Source organism: Nansenia antarctica, assembly GCF_963989245.1.
Source record: "Nansenia antarctica genome assembly, chromosome: 20".
NCBI lineage: Eukaryota > Metazoa > Chordata > Actinopteri > Argentiniformes > Microstomatidae > Nansenia > Nansenia antarctica.
Genome location: NC_137693.1, coordinates 16086007 through 16105893, shown reverse-complemented (window position 1 = coordinate 16105893; position 19887 = coordinate 16086007). Strand labels below are relative to the sequence as shown.

Below are 19887 nucleotides of genomic sequence, written 5' to 3'. Positions count from 1 at the left end.
TCTCGTCCTCGTTAGCTAGGCTAGCTTGCTGAGCGTCAGGGATGGAAACAAGTCGCCTCAGCCTGGGGTGAAATTGATGGAGGTTCCTCAGAGTTTGAAGGAGTGGACCCTGGAGCAGAGGCTGGGTTGTGTGGTGCAGATGGGGCTTTGAGACATTTTCGAATATCCATGTTCAAGTTCAACTGCTAGCTAGCTTCCACATGAAATGAATGAAACAGGTGTGCGGCCCGCGGTTGATGACGATGACGTATTTTCCAGTCAGGCGATTTGATTTTGCACTAAGAGGAGGGGGGGGCATTAGGGGGAATGCCTACTCATGGTCAGGCCATTATTTTATGTATTTCTAACGTGTTTTCAAAGTAATTGTTATAACAATAACAATACATGTTTATATTTTATGTAAAAATAATAATAATAATAATAATAATAAATAAATAAAAAATAATAAACATATATATATATATAAACCCCTCAAAAAAAGTTCTGAGACGTTATTTTGGTTGATTATTCCTCCCCTTTAATAATACCAATTGGTATTGTATTTTATATCGTTGGAAAGCTTGTAAGGATCATGCATTCGTGGAATGAGTTACACAGCTAAACGTGTGGGTAGCGGCCCAGAAATATTAGCCAAAATCCCCTATATTCTTCTGTTGGTATTCACTCTCGTTTTGAGTTGCTTGATGGATTGGATGATTGCACTCTCCCACAGTAATAAGGAAAACACAACACATATTGGCCATTTTTACACTTAATTAATTTTACACTGTCAGGGACCTCAGTAGCGTGTGGAAGATCCAGCTTGGCACCTCCTCATGCAGGTCACCAGCCTGGTCACACACTGCTGTGGGACGGCATCCCATTTCTCAACTAGGATTTGCCGCAAGTCAGCCAACATGGTTGCGTTGGTCACTCTGGCACGTACAGCACGCCCAAGCTGATCCCACAAGTGTTCAATTGGGTTGAGGTCTGGACTCACGGCAGGCCATTCCACCCTCTCCACTCCCACATTCTGGAGGTGCTCTGTGATGATCCTGGCTCTGTGGGGGCGAGTGTTGTCATCCTGGAGGATGGAGTTAGGTCCCAGATTCTGGAGATATGGGATCGCCACTGGCTCCAGAATATAATTCCTGTTAATTAGGTGCCATTCAGGTGCCAGTCACACACCTGTGACTGACATACACCTGCCAGCACTTGAAGCTCAAAACGAGAGTGAATACCAACAGAAGAATATTGCAGGGGATTTTGACAAAACAATTTGGGCCGTTACCCACATGTTTAGCTGTGTTACTCATTCCACGAATGCATGATCCTTACAAGTTGTACCTCGTTGTAAAGGTGACTAATCAGGCTTTCCAACGCTATAAAATACAATACCAATTGGTATTATTAAAGGGGAGGAAGAATCGACTGAAATAACGTTTCCAAACCTTTTTTGAGGGGTTTATATATATATATATATGTATGTTTATTATAATATCTGGCACAAAAGACTATTTAGGGCGGCATGACGCTGGGGCTGTGTGGCATCACAACCACCAGGCAATGTTGCCTGACAGGAAAATGGTCAGGAAGTAATCTGTAGTATTGTAATGAAGGTCTGAACACAGCTCAATGTGATACCAACTAAACAAAACCCAGCTAAATGAAAACTATCTGAGGCAAATAACTGTTTGGCCATAAGGAACCGAAATGTATGTACGTAGTAATAATAATAATAACAACAACAACAACAACAATAAAAACAACAACAACAACAACAATAATAGATGTAATTTAAAAGCGCCTTTCTAAAACTCAAGGACACTGTACAAAACAACTGGGGGGAAAAAGAACAAAAACAGAACAAAAACACAAAAAGATAAAATCATAGTCAAGAGTTTTTTTTTTTAAATGGTGTAAGAGCTCAGACAACTATGGGGTATAGTGTTCCTCAAGACCCATGCCATGCTGGAGGAAGGCGAGTCTGAACAGATGGGTCTTGAGTCTGGTCTTGAATATATTGAGAGTATCAGAGCATCGGCTCGCTGGTGGAAGGGTGTTCCCCAGCTTAGGTGCAGCATCAGAAAAGGCTTGGTCACCAAGAGAGGGTCGCCTAGTGCGGGGTATGGCCAGACCAAGTAGCCCGATCAATAGGAAGAGAGTTGCCTAATGCATTAATGCATGGCTGTTTTAAACATCTGTGGCTCCTATCTCTGTGTAGCATACTGGAAGATAGTGTCTGGGGAAATGAGCGTGGTCTGTATAAATGTATAGAATATAATGCTGTGTAATGCTTATTACTGCTGTGTAAGGTGTTTAGTGAAATACTCAAGAGAGATTGTTTGTTTTGGAAGGAGAGAGGGGAGAAGAGAGATCCTGTTGATGTGTGAGAGAGAAAGACACACACACACGCACATGTTTGTGAAGGAAGGGTGACAGGGAGAAAGGTTGTGTGTGTGTGAGACAGAGAGAGAGAGAGAGGGAGGGGGAGGAGGAGGAGGAGGAGGGGCAGGGAGGAAGTCCAACACACTGCCAATGAAGTGTGTCATCTGTTGATTAAAGGAGGCAGAAGTTCTTATAAGGGAAAGGAAGTGACAGTGAGAGTGAGAAAGTGGCAGGGTTTATATACACAAGTGGGACGGAGAGAGCCTCCTCTCTTCCGTGGAGCTTAAAGATGAAGAGCTACATCTCTAACGCCTTCTCTGACTTCTTCTTCGAGTACGAGACCCCCCGCCAGGTGCTGGTGAGGAACAGGAGGGTGGGGGTCGTATGTCGACTGATCCAGCTGGGAGTCCTGGGTTACATTATCGGGTAAGACCTTCTGTTTAAACGTAAAGCATTCTGATGACTGAAACAGGGAAAGTTACCAGTAGTAGAGGGAAACTGTTTCACAGTGCATGTTTCAGCATGTCACTGACTAAGACATTCCGAAAATGCATCACCATCACCCATCATCACATTGAAGAGACTCTTTTTCAATGTTAAGTCAAGCTGTTAACATTGCTTGTTGGAATGAAATGTAAACTAGAAACATTTCTGAAACATGAAGTGGCAGTCTTAAGTAGAAAACTATTGCCAATTACTCATGAGAGGCATTTGATTTTGAAGTGTTGATGACTTAATTCAAACATGAGCTAGCATTTGTAAGTAGGACAGGAACTATATGCTATTGTGGCAGCAGTATAGTGGTTATCAGGTAGCTAGTAAGGGATGATGCCTTGCAGCTGGTTCTGTTAAAAGCGGAGTAGGAGCCAGAGACTAGGAGGAGATATCTCTCTTATCACTAGTGTTGGCTAATGAAATGTTGTACTCCTAGACTCACGTCAAGACAATACATACTGCATGCTTGCTCACATAGATAGATACTGCTTACACTAGCTACCACAAGTAGCATTGCAAATAGTGTGATGCACAGCAATATAGAGGGAGGTAAACATGATTTGGTGTGTGTGTGTGTGTGTGTGTGTGTGTGTGTGTGTGTTTAGGCAATGTTTGCTCTTACTGTGGTCAACATGTCACGTCGTGTCAGGTCAGAGGTGCAGCATTTTTTCAAGACATTGTCTCAACTGGAAAAGGCTGGCCCAGGTGTTTCTACAACAACCTGTACTGCCCTAAGGTTGTAGACAGTTTGTGACGTTAGAATTATAAGGTTCTATCACCATCTTTGTCAAAATTGAGTTTTTCACATAATCTGATCCATTAGATGTTTATTAATGCCTGTGGGTGTTATTTTTAAAATGTTGACATTTTTTAGTTAGTGATTAATAAAATACAAAGGTTCCATCTCACAAAACATAATGGAATGTAAAAACTTTGAAGCTCAATATCTCTGAACTACCCTAGACGGAGATAGAACCTTATCATTCTAAACGGAGATAGAACCTTATCATTCTAAACGGAGATAGAACCTTATCATTCTAAGCTCACGAGTTGTTGATATGATGCTTATCACATGGTCCATGCAGAGCTTTGACACCAGGACATTGTCCTAAACCTTGCTGTCACCGCAAGTTTGACCAAAGTAGAGGTTGGAGGGGATTTGTCCCGTTGCTTGGTTATCTGTAGCCTCTTTTGATATCAATTACCCTTTGGCACACGACAGTGAAACTGACAGGAGAGCCCCCTTCTCCTCTGTCATCAGGACACAAGAGGGGGGGGTCTGATTAGGAGCCTGTCCAGGACTCTCCTCATTAGACTAGATTAGATTAGATTATTAGATGAGACTCTCGACAGACAGGATCAGAAATGACTGTGCCTTTCAACACCGGATCAGCCACGGCCCTGGTAGAGACCAGGAGACTTATCTGAACACGCTGCGCGCGTCAGCACATTCACACATCAGAGAGATGGTCTCTCTGTCTCTGTCGCTAGTGCACCAGCCTTGGGAAACAGGTCAGATACTGATCTTACTGATTTCTTACTGAAATATTACATTGGCTAAAGCTAATTTCATGCTTTGAAATGGACTGCACTTATATAGCGCCTTTATCCAAAGAGCTTTACAACGGCCTCTCATTCACCCACACATTCTCATTCACACACACATTCACACACCAATGACGGCAAGCTACCATGCAAGGCGCCGGCCCGCTCACTGGGAGCAATTTGGGGTTCAGTGTCTTGCTCAAGGACACCTCGACATGTGGCCAGCCGGGGCTCGAACCCCCAATCCGCCAACCTTGCGATCATTAGACGGCTCTACCTCCTGCGCCACAGCCGCGCCCTTCACCACTTCCTTAAGGTTGCCAACATTTGTAGCAATTTCCTTCTTGTTTCTTTTTGAAACACAATCAAAGAAACAAACAAGAGCTGTCTCTTTAATAGCTGGAAGACACACGCGGCGTCTGTGTCTCAGGAGGTAGAGTCGCCGTCTAATGATCGCAAGGTTGGCAGATCGGTGGTTTCGAGCCCTGGCTGGCCACATGTCGAAGTGTCCTTGGGCAAGACACTGAACCCCAAATTGCTCCCAGTGAGCAGGCTGGCGCCTTGCATTGTAGCTTACCGCCATTGGTGTGTGAATGGGTGAATGAGAGGCCGTTGTCAAGCTCTTTGGATAAAGGCGCTATGTAAGTACAGTCAAAAAAGACAGCTGGAAGATACAGTGGGAACATCCTGACTATGTGGTGTTTGATGCAACAGGGTTATTACTTTATATGTTCTTCATAAAACGCCGGTTTAACTCCTAATCACACTCTCAGGCTGCTGACCATCCTTACGGAGCAGGTTCATTGGTACACAGACTGACAGACAGACTGACAGACAGACAGACAGACAGACAAACAGACTGACAGACAGACAGACAGACAGGGAGACAGAAAAACAGACTGACAGACAGGGAGACAGACAATATGAAACTACAGTAGGTAATATTATTATTATCACATTCCATCCCACAGCTAAACATTTATTGCATTGGCTGTTTAGATATACTGTACTACTGTATATATCTCTGGCCTGTGGGTTGCATCAGCTTGCTGTAACAACTCTAGGAAATAGACAATATCAGTTATCAGGAGCTATCAGTTATCATTGGGATTACTGTGCCTCTTCTATCACGACGACTGCCAATGGCCCCTGGCCTGATCTAGATTACTCTTCCTGCTAGAACTGGTGGATTGATGATTCACTTGTACACAATGTATCGATTGTAAGTTGGAATAAGGCGTCTGCCAAACATGTCAAATGTAAATGCTTCTCTTTTCACTGGAGAGACATCAGTCAGTGTGGAAAACGCTTGAAGGGTCAGAGTGAAAATGTCACGTTGAAGATGCTGTCAGGTGCTGTCAAATCTAGCTTTCATAATGGGTAATTGACACAATGGGTGATTGACATAATTGGTGATTGACAATTAGGACTGGCAGAACTGGTTGTTACTTAAGTCATTGCCACATACACTGGCATGTGAAACGGTTGTACAGAGATGTTACTCAGAGATCTCTGTCCTTGCCCGGGGTCTGATAACTTGGCTGCTGAAAGCCCTAACTTCGTGTGTGTCTACTGCTCCATACAGGTGGGTGTTCTTCTATGAGAAAGGCTACCAGTCTACAGACACCGCCATCAGCTCCACCTTCTCCAAGATGAAGGGTGTGGGCTACACCAATGTAGACGGAGAGGAGAGAGTCTGGGACGTGGCCGACTATGTCTTCCCTCAGCAGGTGGGTGATTGGCATGCACAGAAGCTCCGCGCAAGATTTCTGACCGGGCAGTCAGACAGTTAGTCAGAAAAGTTAGTAGCCCAAGAGCCAAGGACCACTAGAGCAGAGCTCCAGAAAGACCTGGAAGTAGCGGGTACAGTTGTCACAAAAACAATACAACAATAGGCAATGCACTCTACCACCCGTTTGAGGTTTGCTACAGAAGCCTGTAGATTACTGGGAGAATGTAGTCTGATCCGACGAGACAAAAATCGAACTTTTCGGCAACAATGTGGCCATGTTTGGGGAGGAGAAATAGCTCTGTATATGATCCTAATAATAGCAAACCTACAGTGACGTTCGGAGGTGGAAGCATCATGGTATGCGGCTGTTTCTCTTCTCGTGGTACTGGTGGAATCCAAGTTATCGAAGGGAAGATGAATGGAGCCATGTACCGGGAGATTCTTGAGAAGAATCTGCTGCCATCCACCAGGATGATCAGGATGAGACGCGGGTGGATCTTCCAGCACTACAACGATCCAAAACATACTCCAAAGGAGACTGTCAATTGGTTCAAAAGTGAGAAAATAAAGGTGTTGGACTGGCCTAGACTTAAATCCAATTGAACATTTGTGGAGGGAACTGAAGATTAAGATTCACCAGCGGGGCCCCCCAGCGGGGAATCTTCCAGATTTAAAGACTGTCTGTGTTGAAGAATGGGCCAAAATCGCATGTGATCACTGTGAGAGATTAGTTTTTTCGTACAGGAAGCGTTTTGAAGCTGTCATTGGAAACAGTTAGCGTGTTCAATACTTCTTTCCTGTGTCATTCCCCTTTATGCACATAACTTTTTTTTTGTGATACAATTTCTTAAACTGTGTAGTTTTATTGAGTTTAATCCCAATGTCTGGTCTACATTTAATGTGAATAGCTGCAATGGAAATATGTTGAATTAGATTTTTTTTATGTGCTGAATACTTATTTCCCCTACTCTCTTATTTCCCCTACTCTCATATCATCCATTAATCTTACTGTTTAGGCAGCTCAGCTTAGCTAATGATTAAAACAAATCATCTTGTTTATTTAAATACAAAAGACTGCATTCATTAGGAAATGCGTATGACATTTCCAAAGTACGCAATATAGAACATTTGATTTAAATTCAAGTTTGAAAAGTTCTAATTCTAAATTCTAATTCAAATTCCAATGGTTGAAATGTTTCCAATAAACAGGTATGAGAGAAAAAAATAATTTAATTCCCCTGCTCTTATGAGTTATTGCCCCCATCCTGCATACAGATAGGCAAACACAAAGGCAAACAGGAAACTGGGCAAACAGACTCCATTGTTTACCTAGATGTAGAGTAGGATATTCCTGTTGGCTGTGCCAGAGAAGTCCTGTAAAGACGATATTGCTGTGTGCTTTGAGGTGTGGGTGTGGGACTGTTTAATTGAGAACTGGTTTAAGGAGATTGTCAGGTGATGTCAAACAAGAAAAAAAAGGTCAAGCATTAATACTAAATGAAACAGATTTCATTGTCTGGATTTATAAAACAACAAAAGAACGATGTATGGTTACTGCGTATATACTTATTAAATGATTAACATTGTGTTACGATACAATTTCCAATAATTTAACCAGAACTAAAATCAACATTTGTGAGAAAATCTAAACAGTATGAATGATGGACTTTCAGGTTTACTTTCAAACGTCTCTGCCAAACAAGGACGACTTCTCACAAGTCCAAAGTTTGATTGACCATAAAAATCTTCCTGGCATGTAACCACGTTCCCCCAAATTCTGTTAAATATCTGCTCTAAATGAAGAGTCAAACATGAGCAGATGTGTATCTCTTTTGGTAGTTGAGCTTCAGTAGGAGAAGTGGTTTACTGATAAGAGACCGATGGTAAGAGAATGAATGCTTGGGTCCCCACAGAAATGCTGAATTTCTGGATTTGAATGTCAACACCATGGAATTATCTAACCCAGTGGTTCTCAACCCTCTCCTCGGGGACCACCAGCCGTTCCACATATCTGATCTGTTCCACCACCAGCACACCTGATTCAACTAATCAAGTGCAAAGCAATTATGGTTTGTACTTGATTAGTTGAATCAGGTGTGCTGGTGGTGGTGGAACAGATCAAATATGTGGAACGGCTGGTGGTCCCCGAGGAGAGGTTTGAGAACCACTGATCTAACATGAATGCCACTGGAGCAGCATTTATAACATCCCAATGTTTAGTTTATTCATCTTAATCTTACCAATTATTCTTTGCTTACTTTGACCATGTTCAAGATGAACATGTACCAGAGTGATGGCAAGAGTAAAGTGTGGAGAAAAAACAATAACTGCCCAATATCCACAGCATACTGTATCACCTCATCTGTGCAATATGGTGGAGGGGGAGTTATGGCTAGGGCACGTATGGCTTCAACTGGAACTGGCTCAGGGTGTGTTCTCACTAGAACATTTGCTTCACTTGAAACAGAGTTTAGGATAAAATTTGCTTTGCTCTGCGTCATTTGGAGCTGTGAGAACGCGCATTCGAAGTCGCTCCCGGAGCAAACAACCAACGGATGCTCCGCTTGAAAAGGGTGGTTTTGCTCCGGTTAGAAACGACACATCGAGGCTGTCCATAGGAAAACAACAGCGCATGCGTGTTGTTCTGGATAAGAGCGGGACAACGGGCAATTTTCAATTTTTCTGACCAATCAACTACCATGTCTTTTGCTTCGATTGTATATGTTACTTCGTTTACATGAAGGGCTGTGAGAACGCAAATCAGAGAAATAATTTATGCAACAATGTTGCAAACTCATCCACTTGCTCCGGGTCCTGATTCAGACTTTCATGTGAGAACATGACCTTACTTTCATTGATGATGTAACTGCTGACGGCAGCATCAGGATGAATTCTAAAGTGCACAGAAACATCTTTGACAGCGTTTCATCATAGAGTAAGACTAGACCCAGAACATACTACAATAGAGACTAGGGAGTTTTTCAGAGCCAAAAAATGGAAAGATGTTGACTGGCTAAGTCAATCTTCAGATTTAAATCCTATTGATTCATTTCATTTGTTGAAGGAGACTTAAGAGACTTAATCCTGCTGTCAAATCAGCATCTGGATATGCCACACCTGTCAGGTGGATGGATTACCTCAGCAAGGGAGAAGTGCTCACTAACACAGATATAAACACATTTGTGAACACAATTTGAGAGAAATAGGCCTTTTGTGTACCTAGAAAAAGTCTTAGGTCTTTGATTTCAACTCGTGAAAAATTGGGAGGAAAAATAAAAGTGTTGCGTTTATATTTTTGTTCAGTGTGTATATGGCCTGTGAGTTTACAGCATGACTAGAGAATGATTTACATGAGGAGATGGGAATGGGAACGGAACACAAGGCTGAGGGCGTTAACAGAAACAGAAGGTTTTCTACAGGACACGCTGAAATGACCACGGACAACAAGCGGTCTGCGACGGGTCACACAGTAACCTTTCAAATGACAAGTGACTCTACCTCATGACCTCTTGGTGTGTTGACATTTACAAGTCAACCAAATCCAGCAAACAATAACAGAATTAGGATTGAACTTTGACCTCATTCTCATTCTTTATCCTGTTTTCTAGGGGTCCTCGTCTTTTGTTGTGATGACCAACTACATTATAACTGAGGGTCAGAAGATGGGGAAATGTCCAGAGGTTAGTTTACCTTTCTGTCTCTCTATGTTTCCTTGTTTGTTTAAAAACAACAACTAAATGTCTCAAGCAATAGTAATCTGCCACTGTTCAGCATTGTAATATGAAGGACAGTCATACAGCCATACAGTCATACAGTCATACAGTCATACAGTCATTTCCATATCTATTTGCACAGCAAATCATTACAGTTCTAAAGAAAGGGTGCACACACACATACACACTCGCACACGTACACGTACACATACACGTACACGTACACATACACACACACACACACAAACACTCACACGCACACGCAAACACAAACACACACACACACACGCAAACACACACACACACACACACACAAATACACACACACACACACACACAATCACAAACACAAACACACACACACACACACACACACAAACACACGCACACGCACACACAAACACACACACACACACACACACACACACACACACAAACAAACACTGACCACAGCTCCTTCTGTCCTCCAGCTGCCAGACAAGCACCGCTGCAACTCCACTGCTGACTGTGAAGAAGGGAGATACAAACGTACGGGACATGGTAAAGTCCTGGTAAAGTCCTGACGGCGTGACAGTGTCACCGCTGCTCGCTGACTAACGGTCATGTTGGCCTCATAGTCCAAACTAGCCTCCTCCCTCCCCTCCACAGTGACTTACACTTGGTTGTTTTGACCTTTGAAATGACCTCAAAAGGATAGATCTCTGATGATCAAAATAATAATAATAATAATAATAATAACTTTATTTGTATAGCGCTTTTTCTGCAAACGTTGCAGCTCAAAGTGCTTTAATCATTATATAATCTTAATTTAATTATTTAGTCATTTAAAGGCAATATTAAAAAGATGGGTTTTTAGTCTTGACTTGAACATATGTGACACAGCCCAATGAAAAGGGCTACCTGTAGGCGAAATCATTTTTCTGTTTTTTACATGTGCTTAAACTACAGATTGTAAGCTTTCAAATGATGCATCATACATTGAAATCGGAAACAAATTGAAGACGACATGAGTATTTGAAAGTTGCTACACCGGAAATCACTAAGCACAGAACATCCCCATCAAAGATAATGAATCCCCATCAAACAACAAGAAACGAAGTCATTGTGTTATAGATTACACTTATTTAATGAACGTAAAACTGTTCGGAAAAATAACGAGTGGGTACTTCACATCTTCGAGTTGAATGTTAGCTAAAAAAACGAAAATTAAAAAAAAAAAAAAAAAAATTGACGTCTTTCTCATTTCCGAGAGGTGTCCAGAAACACCAGGAGCAGTCACATATGTGCTGAGGTTGCATCCCTAATGTAAACTGGCAGTGCATTCCACAATCTGGGTGCATAAAATGAGAATGCAGCCTCACCAAATCTCTTCTTTTGTACATGTGGTACACAGAGAAAATGACATTAACTTAATCCTAGCTTTCCCTCTAGCATATTGTCTCTTTCAGGTTACATACCCGTGACATAAGAGCGATGAGAGATGGAGAGTTTTGGAGTACAGTATTTACAGAGGGCTGTTAGAACCACCCCCTCTGACTGTAGCTCTAGGCTTACGAGATAATATAAGCTAGCTCACTCAATCCTGACTAAACACATAGCCAGAGATAAGATAAACATTTGGACTATTCAAGCATTCCCCAACTCCTCCACAGAGGAAAAGTACTGCTTCATTAGAATCAACAACTTTCCATATTCTTCCCAACCGAGGGCGTGGCGAGTACCATGGATAACATCAATTTGTCAAATCATGCAAATACAGGTTACAAGTAAACGGCCCCACACACATTTAAATGTCAATGCACACAACCGTTAAATAACAGACAAACACAGAGACACAAGCATACGCACACAGAGACACAGATCCACAGGGCAGACAGACAGACGTAGACAGATAAGCCTATATAATATATATACAGCAGGCATAAATCAGGCAGTTCAAAGGCCGGTTATGTCAATTCATAACAGTCTCTATGTCTCTCTGTCTCTGGCTTACATCCTAGCCCTTTCAACCTCTCTCTCACTAACATCAGCTTCAATCAGTCTGGTGTTGGCGGAGGCATTAGATCTGTTGGCGTCAGAACATGCATGTTGACCTAGGGGACATAGATCTTTGAGGGATGTGTCGGGGGTAGGCCGTAGAGGTGGTAGAGAGGCTAGTGAACACACTTCACACTTGCTAAAGTTCGGCCCAAGGCCAGGGGGCTCTTGTCTTCGGTCCGGTCTTGTGTGACTGTGCCGTACAGTCCTCTTATCAGTGAATCTCACACTTCTCTTCCAATTTAGGATGAGAGGAACCGATAACACAGCTTATCATCCAGAGGAAATTATACTTTCAGATGAAAGATAGAAATTGCCATCTCAGCTCTTTTTTTTTTTTTGCGTGCTTAACAATTTCTTTTGGTGTTTCTATTGAGACACATTTTTAGATAAGATGTAAAAAAAAAAAAAAAAGTGTTCAATATTTGGATTAGACATCTGTGCTTATATGAAAGGCACCATCGTCTTAGTCCTACACCAGTGGGTTCAGTGGGGCTCCATTTTATGAAAGCTATCCAATGTGTCTTTTCTTTGTCTGTCCTGCTGTTGGCCAACCCAAGGTTACATGACAGGGATGTGTGTGAACGACACCCAAACCTGCGAGGTGTTGGCTTGGTGCCCAATTGAAGACGACAGACACATCCCAGAGTATGTAAAATCATTAAACATGTCAAGCTCTATACTGTATGGTACAGAATTACAGTATGAGTCTGTGGGTAATAGTTTAGAGGGGCATTATAATATATTCTTGTTGTTGGTTATGTTTTAAGCTTTCGTGACGTTAGAATTATAAGGTTCTATCTCCATTTTTGGTCAAAATTGAGTTTTTTACATAATCTGATCCATTAGGTGTTTATTAATGCCTGTGTGGTGTTATTTTTAAAATGTTGACATTTTTGGTTAGTAATTAATAAAATACAAAGGTTCCATCTCACAAAACATAATGGAATGTAAAAACTTTGATGCTCAATATCTCTGAACTACCCTAAACGGAGATAGAACCTTATCATTCTAAACTCACGCTTTGTTAATTCATTCTATTGTTTTCCGTGCAGTCCACCACTCCTGATGTCAGCAGAGAACTACACGCTGTTCATCAAAAACTCAGTGACTTTCGCACAGTTTGGTGTTACGAGGTGAGAGATCTTTGTTCTGGAACTTTCTGTTTTTCATTGTAGTCCTACTTGTCACATGATGGCCCAAAACTCTTGAGGGTATGTCAACCCTACAAGAAATAATGACAAAACAAAGTTTGGATTTTTGATGACGTGTGGTGGTGGTGATTATGTGCGTACATACAGTCTGCCAGATCACTCATTTAGGGTGAGGGAATGTAAGCAGCACTCGAGTTGAGGGGGGATGAGGGATGGCATCCCCCCTGAAATAAAAACAGTCAAAATCATCCCCCTTCTAAAACTGCCATCCCCCCTTTCCATCCCTTATGTCATTTTATCAATGAACGTGGTATTACTGCTATTTCAACATTTAGTTTTGCACATATTGAGTAAAATACTGTGGGCGAGGGAGGGGGCATGCACACATGCAATGACATTTTTACCAAGTCACTGACACTGAAGTCACTGACGCTGTGGGGATGCTAAAATTGTCCCCTTATGATCAAATCCACCATCCCCCCCCTGATTTTCTTTTACAACTTGAGTACTGAATGTAAGGGAATCAGAGGGAACATGAGCAGGGCCAGACTGGAGGGACTATCCATCAGGTGACAGGTCACTTTCATATCCACACATCTACATGTTTACGTGTTGGACGTCAGATGCTCAGGGTATATACAGGGGATACTAACGGGCTGGTGAATGCTAACCCATGCTAGGACAGATTCATTATGCTGATAAACCTGGAGCCAGACAGCCCTTATAAGGACAGGATAGCAGGGCAGGCAGACCTCACAGCAGTGCATCACATCAGAGACATGACATGGCATGACATTTACTATTCGATGGTAAATGGACTGACTTATATATCATTCACCCATTCATACACATATTCACACACCAATGGCGGCAAGCTACCATGCAAGGCGCCGGTCTGCTCATTGGGAGCAATTTTTGGAGTTAAGTGTTTTTTTCCCCAAGGACACCTCGACACGTGGCCAGCAGGGGTTCGAACCGCCGATCTGCCGATCTTGTGATCATTAGACGCCGGCTCTACCTCCTGCGCCACAGCCGCCCCCTTTTTAGTAACAGTAGAAATAGTCATCAATATATCCATCAAGATAAAAAATGGTTTCTCTTTCCAGGAGTAACCTGGTAGAGGGAGTGGATGCCAAGTACATCAGCGGATGTCTCCATCACCCAGACGGAGCCCCTCTGTGCCCCATCTTCAGACTGGGAGACATAGTCGCCTGGTCTGGGTTCAACTTCTACAAGATAGCCCAACAGGTAAACTGTGCATGGGAGGAGGAGGGAGTTACACTCGTTTAGTATGTGCATGAGAGAGGTGGAATGAGCTTCCCACGGCTGTCAGAACTGCAGAGTCACTACAGTCTTCCGTCGTAGACTGAAGATCTTCATCTCTTCAGGTTACACCTTAAGTGAAGTGAAGTGAAGTGAAACTTTATTTATATAGCGCCTTTCGTACACGGATGCAACTCAAAGCGCTTAACTGCTCCTCCTGAGACATCTACTGCCCCCCAGCACTGTGTCTCCTGAAGACACCCGCTTTTCCCCTCTACTGTGTCCCCTAAAAACTTCTATTTGCCCCCCTTGTACTGTTTCTCTGTTTCTCCAGTATCGAAAAAAAAGAAGAAAAAAAGGTTAGGTTTAGAAGAAGGTGATAGAAGAAGGTTTTTCCTTCTATCAATGGCCCCGGGCCTGAGCTGGATTACTCTTCCTGCTACGACTGGTGGATTGATGATTCACTTGCTTTGTCAAATGTATTGATTGTAAGTCGCTTTGGAATAAGGTGTCTGCTTAATGTCAAAAATGTAAATGCTTCTCTTTTCACTGGAGAGACATCAGTCGTTGTGGAAAACGCTTGAAGGGAATACAGTCAGAGTGAAAATGTCACGTTGAAGATGCTGTCAGATGCTGTCAAATCTAGCTTTCATAATGGGTAATTGACATAATGGGTAATTGACATAATGACATGTAAATTTAGGTGATGAGATCACCCGCGTGACACATGAAGACATGCATTTGGCTCCCCAAGCTAAAGCCTTGGTCACACAAGTGAACGTTTCGGCTTTAGCTTCGAGAGTTTAACGCGTGTCTTCCATGGGGTGGCCAGGGTTCAAACCCTGCCTCGGTCACACATTAGTGACAGTGATGTTACCTGGCTGTGGATGCGTGTACTGTTCTAGTTGGTGTTGGTATTGAGTGTGCTCCAATTGTTTCCCTCTACCTTGTTGGCTTGTTGTGGTTTATTGACTGGAGTGTGTTGTTGACAGGGTGGAGCCATTGGCATTGTCATTGACTGGTCGTGTAACCTGGACTATGATGTGTCAAACTGTCGTCCTAGTTACAGCTTCCACGGTCTCTATGGCAACCCCAATGAGACAGACAAGGCCAGAGCATCTGTGGGTTACAACTTCAGGTGCGGTCAAATCTCACTACAATACTGAAGCGTTTGTTGACCGTTCTTGTGAGGGCTTGACACCAGTGTTAATTTTGTCAGGCTTTTTAGTCACTTAGTCTTTGGTGTTTAGATGAAGATGCACACCAGTTCTAGTCACACCAAGTAACATCCATTTTTCTTAGTTCCAGTCCAGTTCCAGTTGACGAAAACTGAAAACATTCCAGTGCAGTCTCAGTCCACAAAAACTCCAAAACATTTTAGGGTTAGGTTTTCGTTGCTGACTACGGCTAGACTAAAATGTTTTGGGGTTTTTGTGGACTGAGACTGCACTGGAATGTTTTCAGTTTTCATCAACTGGAACTGGACTGGAACTAAGAAAAATGGAGGTGACTTGGTGTGACTAGAACTGGTGTGCATCTTCATCTAAACACCAAAGACTAAGTGACTAAAAAGCCTGACAAAATTAACACTGCTTGACACTGATTGATATTTTATCAGTTGATAAAATACTTCATTGGTTTCATTACATCTGAGATCACCTTAACTCCCCCAAAATAGGGTAGCTTGTATAATCACTGCTATGACATTGTTTTCGAAAAGATTTGAGACTGGAAAGTTGAGGGACTGAAAAGGAACTTGTGGTTGTAGGTATGCAAAGCACTATGTGGAGGACAAGACGGAAAAAAGAACACTTCTGAAAGTGTTTGGTGTTCGGGTAGATATTATTGTGCGTTCTCTGGTAAGTATAATCAGTCTTTGAATGTCCCAATGTTTCTGCATCGTATCGTGTCTGACAACTTTCAATGAAAGAGATTGCGATTGGTTCTCTATTGTTATTTCACAGGCAAGAAAATTTGATATCATTCCAACACTGACAGCTATAGGCTCTGGAGTAGGCATTTTTGGAGTGGTGAGTCTTGCATTGAGGAAACACTATATACAGGATTTGATGATAACTCATGTGTTTCCTGTGTAAACCCTGTACAATGTACAATTGTCTAATGTTTCCTAGGCCACTGTGGTGTGTGACCTGGTGCTCCTGTATTTACTTCCCAAGAGAGATTTCTATAAGAACATGAAATTCAAACAAACAAATACAAGTGCACAAGTACAGGTGAGTTTGTAGACGTTTTATAACGTTGATATATTCCTGATACTTCAGTTTAAACACAAGAGGGCAGTAGAGGGGCGTTCACACATTAGCTGTGAGGAAACCTGAGCTGACCTTCACAGTATCCCCATTAGTTTATGTAACAGTTTCTGCTCTCACAAGAAATCCACCGTGCTATTTTGGTATTTTGGCTCTTTTCAGTGATTAGATTATCCTTACCAAAATAGAAATGAAAGGGACACCCCTTCAGTGACCTAGCAGAAACCAATGCTGTGTTTTATATCCGTGACATGTTTCTGTACAGCACAACATACAATGTCAATCTCTGCTTCTGTATCCTGAGGCTAAAGCTCTCCATAGATATCCCTGCAGATAGTTACCAAGCAACACAGACAGTGTGCTGACAGAACCTGAGAAATCAGAGATCAACTTAACCCAATGTCCTCCTACTCAGCTATTCTCTTGAGGAACAGAATGAGACAGGCAGACTGTGTCTTTATTTGCAGTGCAACAGACTTGGTATAAAAACGTTCATCTATTACATCCCAGAGGCCAATGCAGGAAAAATAGTCCGAGCCATTATCCAAACCAAAGTAAGTGGTGCTTGTAGAAACATACATTAGATTGAAGAACGGACTCAAAATCCCTCTTAAAGGATGTACAATCATGGCCCAAAATATTGGCACCCCTGCACTTTCAATTACAAATGCTTTGGTATTCACATGTGTATTTATTTTGTTTGCATTGGAACAACACACAAAAGCAGAGGAATGCCAAATCTGATCATTGATCATTGATACAACTGATCATCATTCCACCCAGAACTCCAAAAATGGACTGGACAAAACTTTGGTAGCACACCCTTTGGAAAAAAGAACTGAAATCAATCGCTTCCTGTAACCATGAATGAATTTCTTACATCTCTACTGGAGTTTTGGACCAGTCTTCTTATGCCAACTGCTCCAGGTCTCTCACATTTGAAGGGTTCCTTCTCTCAACTGCTGTTTTGAGATCGCTCCACAGGTGTTCTATGGGATTTAGATCTGGACTTATTGCTGGCCACTTCACAAAGGTTGCGTCAACTTTTCTCCATTTAACTGGTTGCAAGTGTGATGTCTATATTGCCACCTGTAACTTGCCACAAATACAAATTAAAGGAGCATTACATGCGTGAAATACGATTATTTCTTACAATTTGGGAGTTCTGTGTTGATTGATATCAAGATTTGGCTTTTGTTCTCAGCTTGTGTTGTTCCAATGCAAACAAATGAAATAAACATGTGAATACCAAAGCATTTGTAATCGCAACAGTTTTCTGGGAGAAGTGGTGCATTACCTGACAGAAGTGCAGGGGTGCCAATATTTTTGTCCATGACTGCAGCTATGTGATCAATATTGTAAATCATATTGTTAATCACCATTAACTTTTCATATAAATCATTCATATTGCACCCTCGCTGGAAAACATGAAGCCTACAGTAGGGTTGAGACATAATAATTATATTTATTTAAATATTTAAATTATATTCTAATTAATTGTATTCTCATGCAGTGTTTAATAGTCTAACATCTTAATTTTGCCAGGTCTTGCGTGTGAGTGTGAGTGTGGGTCTAACTATGACTCTGTCTCTCAGGAACATGATTCAATGATCTGCACACCAGAGACAACAGAGACCAAGGTAAGACATGTATTCAGTGGCATACATTATTTCAACAACCTTACACAGGGTTCCTACAAGTTTCAACAAGTCAAATGTAATACCTTTTTAGACCTTTTTTAGACCTCTTTGAATGGAATTTTAGACCTATTCGCGACACCATATGATAGCTTTTTGTCATCCTCGAGGTGATGAAATTAGGGATTTCACTGCCATACAGACAAAAAAGGAGGTGAATTGGCATTTTTTGGGTTCCAGCTTGATTAATTTCTGCGTAAATAGATGTGGTCGGACTGATTTCCTTGCAGGATCTCATTTTTAAGACCTAGCACCTAATTTTGAGACCAAATAGCTGAAATTCGAGACCTTTTTAGGCCTTATAAATTGGATTGCTGGATTTTAGACTTAACAGCTTTTTAAGACCAGCGCGGGAACCCTGTTACAGCCTTCATGTCAACATATTGGTCGGGGGGGGGCACAATAAGACTCCAGTTGTGTGATACTGTGTGTGTGTGTGTGTGTGTGTGTGTGTGTCTGTTGTCCTACAGGAGTGACAGTTGGCTGACCCCGGGGCCGTGCTGCAGTCAGAGTGGGGGTCTGCCTGACACACAGGGATTGGAAAGGACATTATCAAAGGATATCATGTGGACTTTTTTTGGTCAAAGTTGGCAAAATTGTAAAAATTGCAAAGTTGGCCTCGATTGTTCTCCGCTCACCTTATATTGCTAAAGCTATGATCGCTAATTCACAAGCAACAGGTGTTTGCCCATATGAGGAGTGTGATGGTGTGATTGGTGGTTTGAGTTTGGCATTCTGAACGGTAGTGTTTTCCATGTGAACACAAGAGATTTTTTTTTATCAAGGAAGATTGTGAATTGAGAATTGTGTTAAGTGTTTTGTTAACTGTGTGGTTTAGAACCGCAAAACGGGTGAAAAGCAGGAAATGTGTTTGTCTTTGTGCAGAATTGGTGTGAGATAAGGTACACGAGTTTCAGGTTTTTGGTCATTGTGTCTCAAGTTCCGACGTTAGTGTGAAATAGATTGAGAGAAAACTGTAATACAGTACTGAACTGACAAAACACTGTTCCCTGGGGGTGGCAGAATGACCATAGTTACAGTATGTGTTTATGTTCCTTCAGAGCCTTACAGGAGGCCACTGACCAGGCAGACCATCTCTCTCCTCCAGGGACGACCCTGCTCATGTTGCCATGTCCAGTGCTGTGTTGTCATAGAAACCTAGAAACAGACGACATGGGACTACTTGTCTCTGACACACACCAGAAATAATAACCATTTACTGTAACGAGATGAAATCATTTTCATTGATGGTTCACGATTTGACAATTGTGAATTAAAATAAAACGTATGTATGTATGTATAGATAGTTTGGTTTGCTGTGTTGGAGGAAACACTGCTTAGTACAGCTATTAAGACAGAAAAAGGCTCGATTCCACAATGATTCTGATATTTTTATTGTCTTTGATAATGTCTAAGTGTACAAAAAGCATGCAAAAAATAGCTTCTTTATATATCGGTACATATTTACATTGTAACAGTTGCATTCAGTACAGGTGTGCCATGCTTTTTTGTTGTATGTGGAACTTGATGAACCTCAACAGATACATTCAGAAAGATGCAATACAGTACAGACATCTATGAACACATGACAGGCACCTTTAACACAGACCAGGA

At 42.0% G+C, this 19887-nt stretch overlaps 1 protein-coding gene across 1 annotated transcript; it reads left to right on the top strand.

Moving 5' to 3' along the window:
- Positions 1-2614: 2614 nt before the first annotated feature.
- Positions 2615-19355, top strand: p2rx1 (purinergic receptor P2X, ligand-gated ion channel, 1; the record flags this gene model as incomplete). Its single annotated transcript, XM_080549460.1, has 14 exons — positions 2615-2793; positions 5993-6137; positions 9748-9819; positions 10323-10392; positions 12450-12537; positions 12945-13025; positions 14150-14291; positions 15299-15444; positions 16075-16165; positions 16271-16336; positions 16439-16534; positions 17044-17130; positions 18172-18216; positions 19335-19355. The coding sequence occupies exons 1-14, from the start codon at positions 2657-2659 to the stop codon at positions 19353-19355; spliced, it is 1287 nt and encodes a 428-aa protein (XP_080405586.1). The 5' UTR covers positions 2615-2656.
- Between the last annotated feature and the right edge of the window lie 532 nt (positions 19356-19887).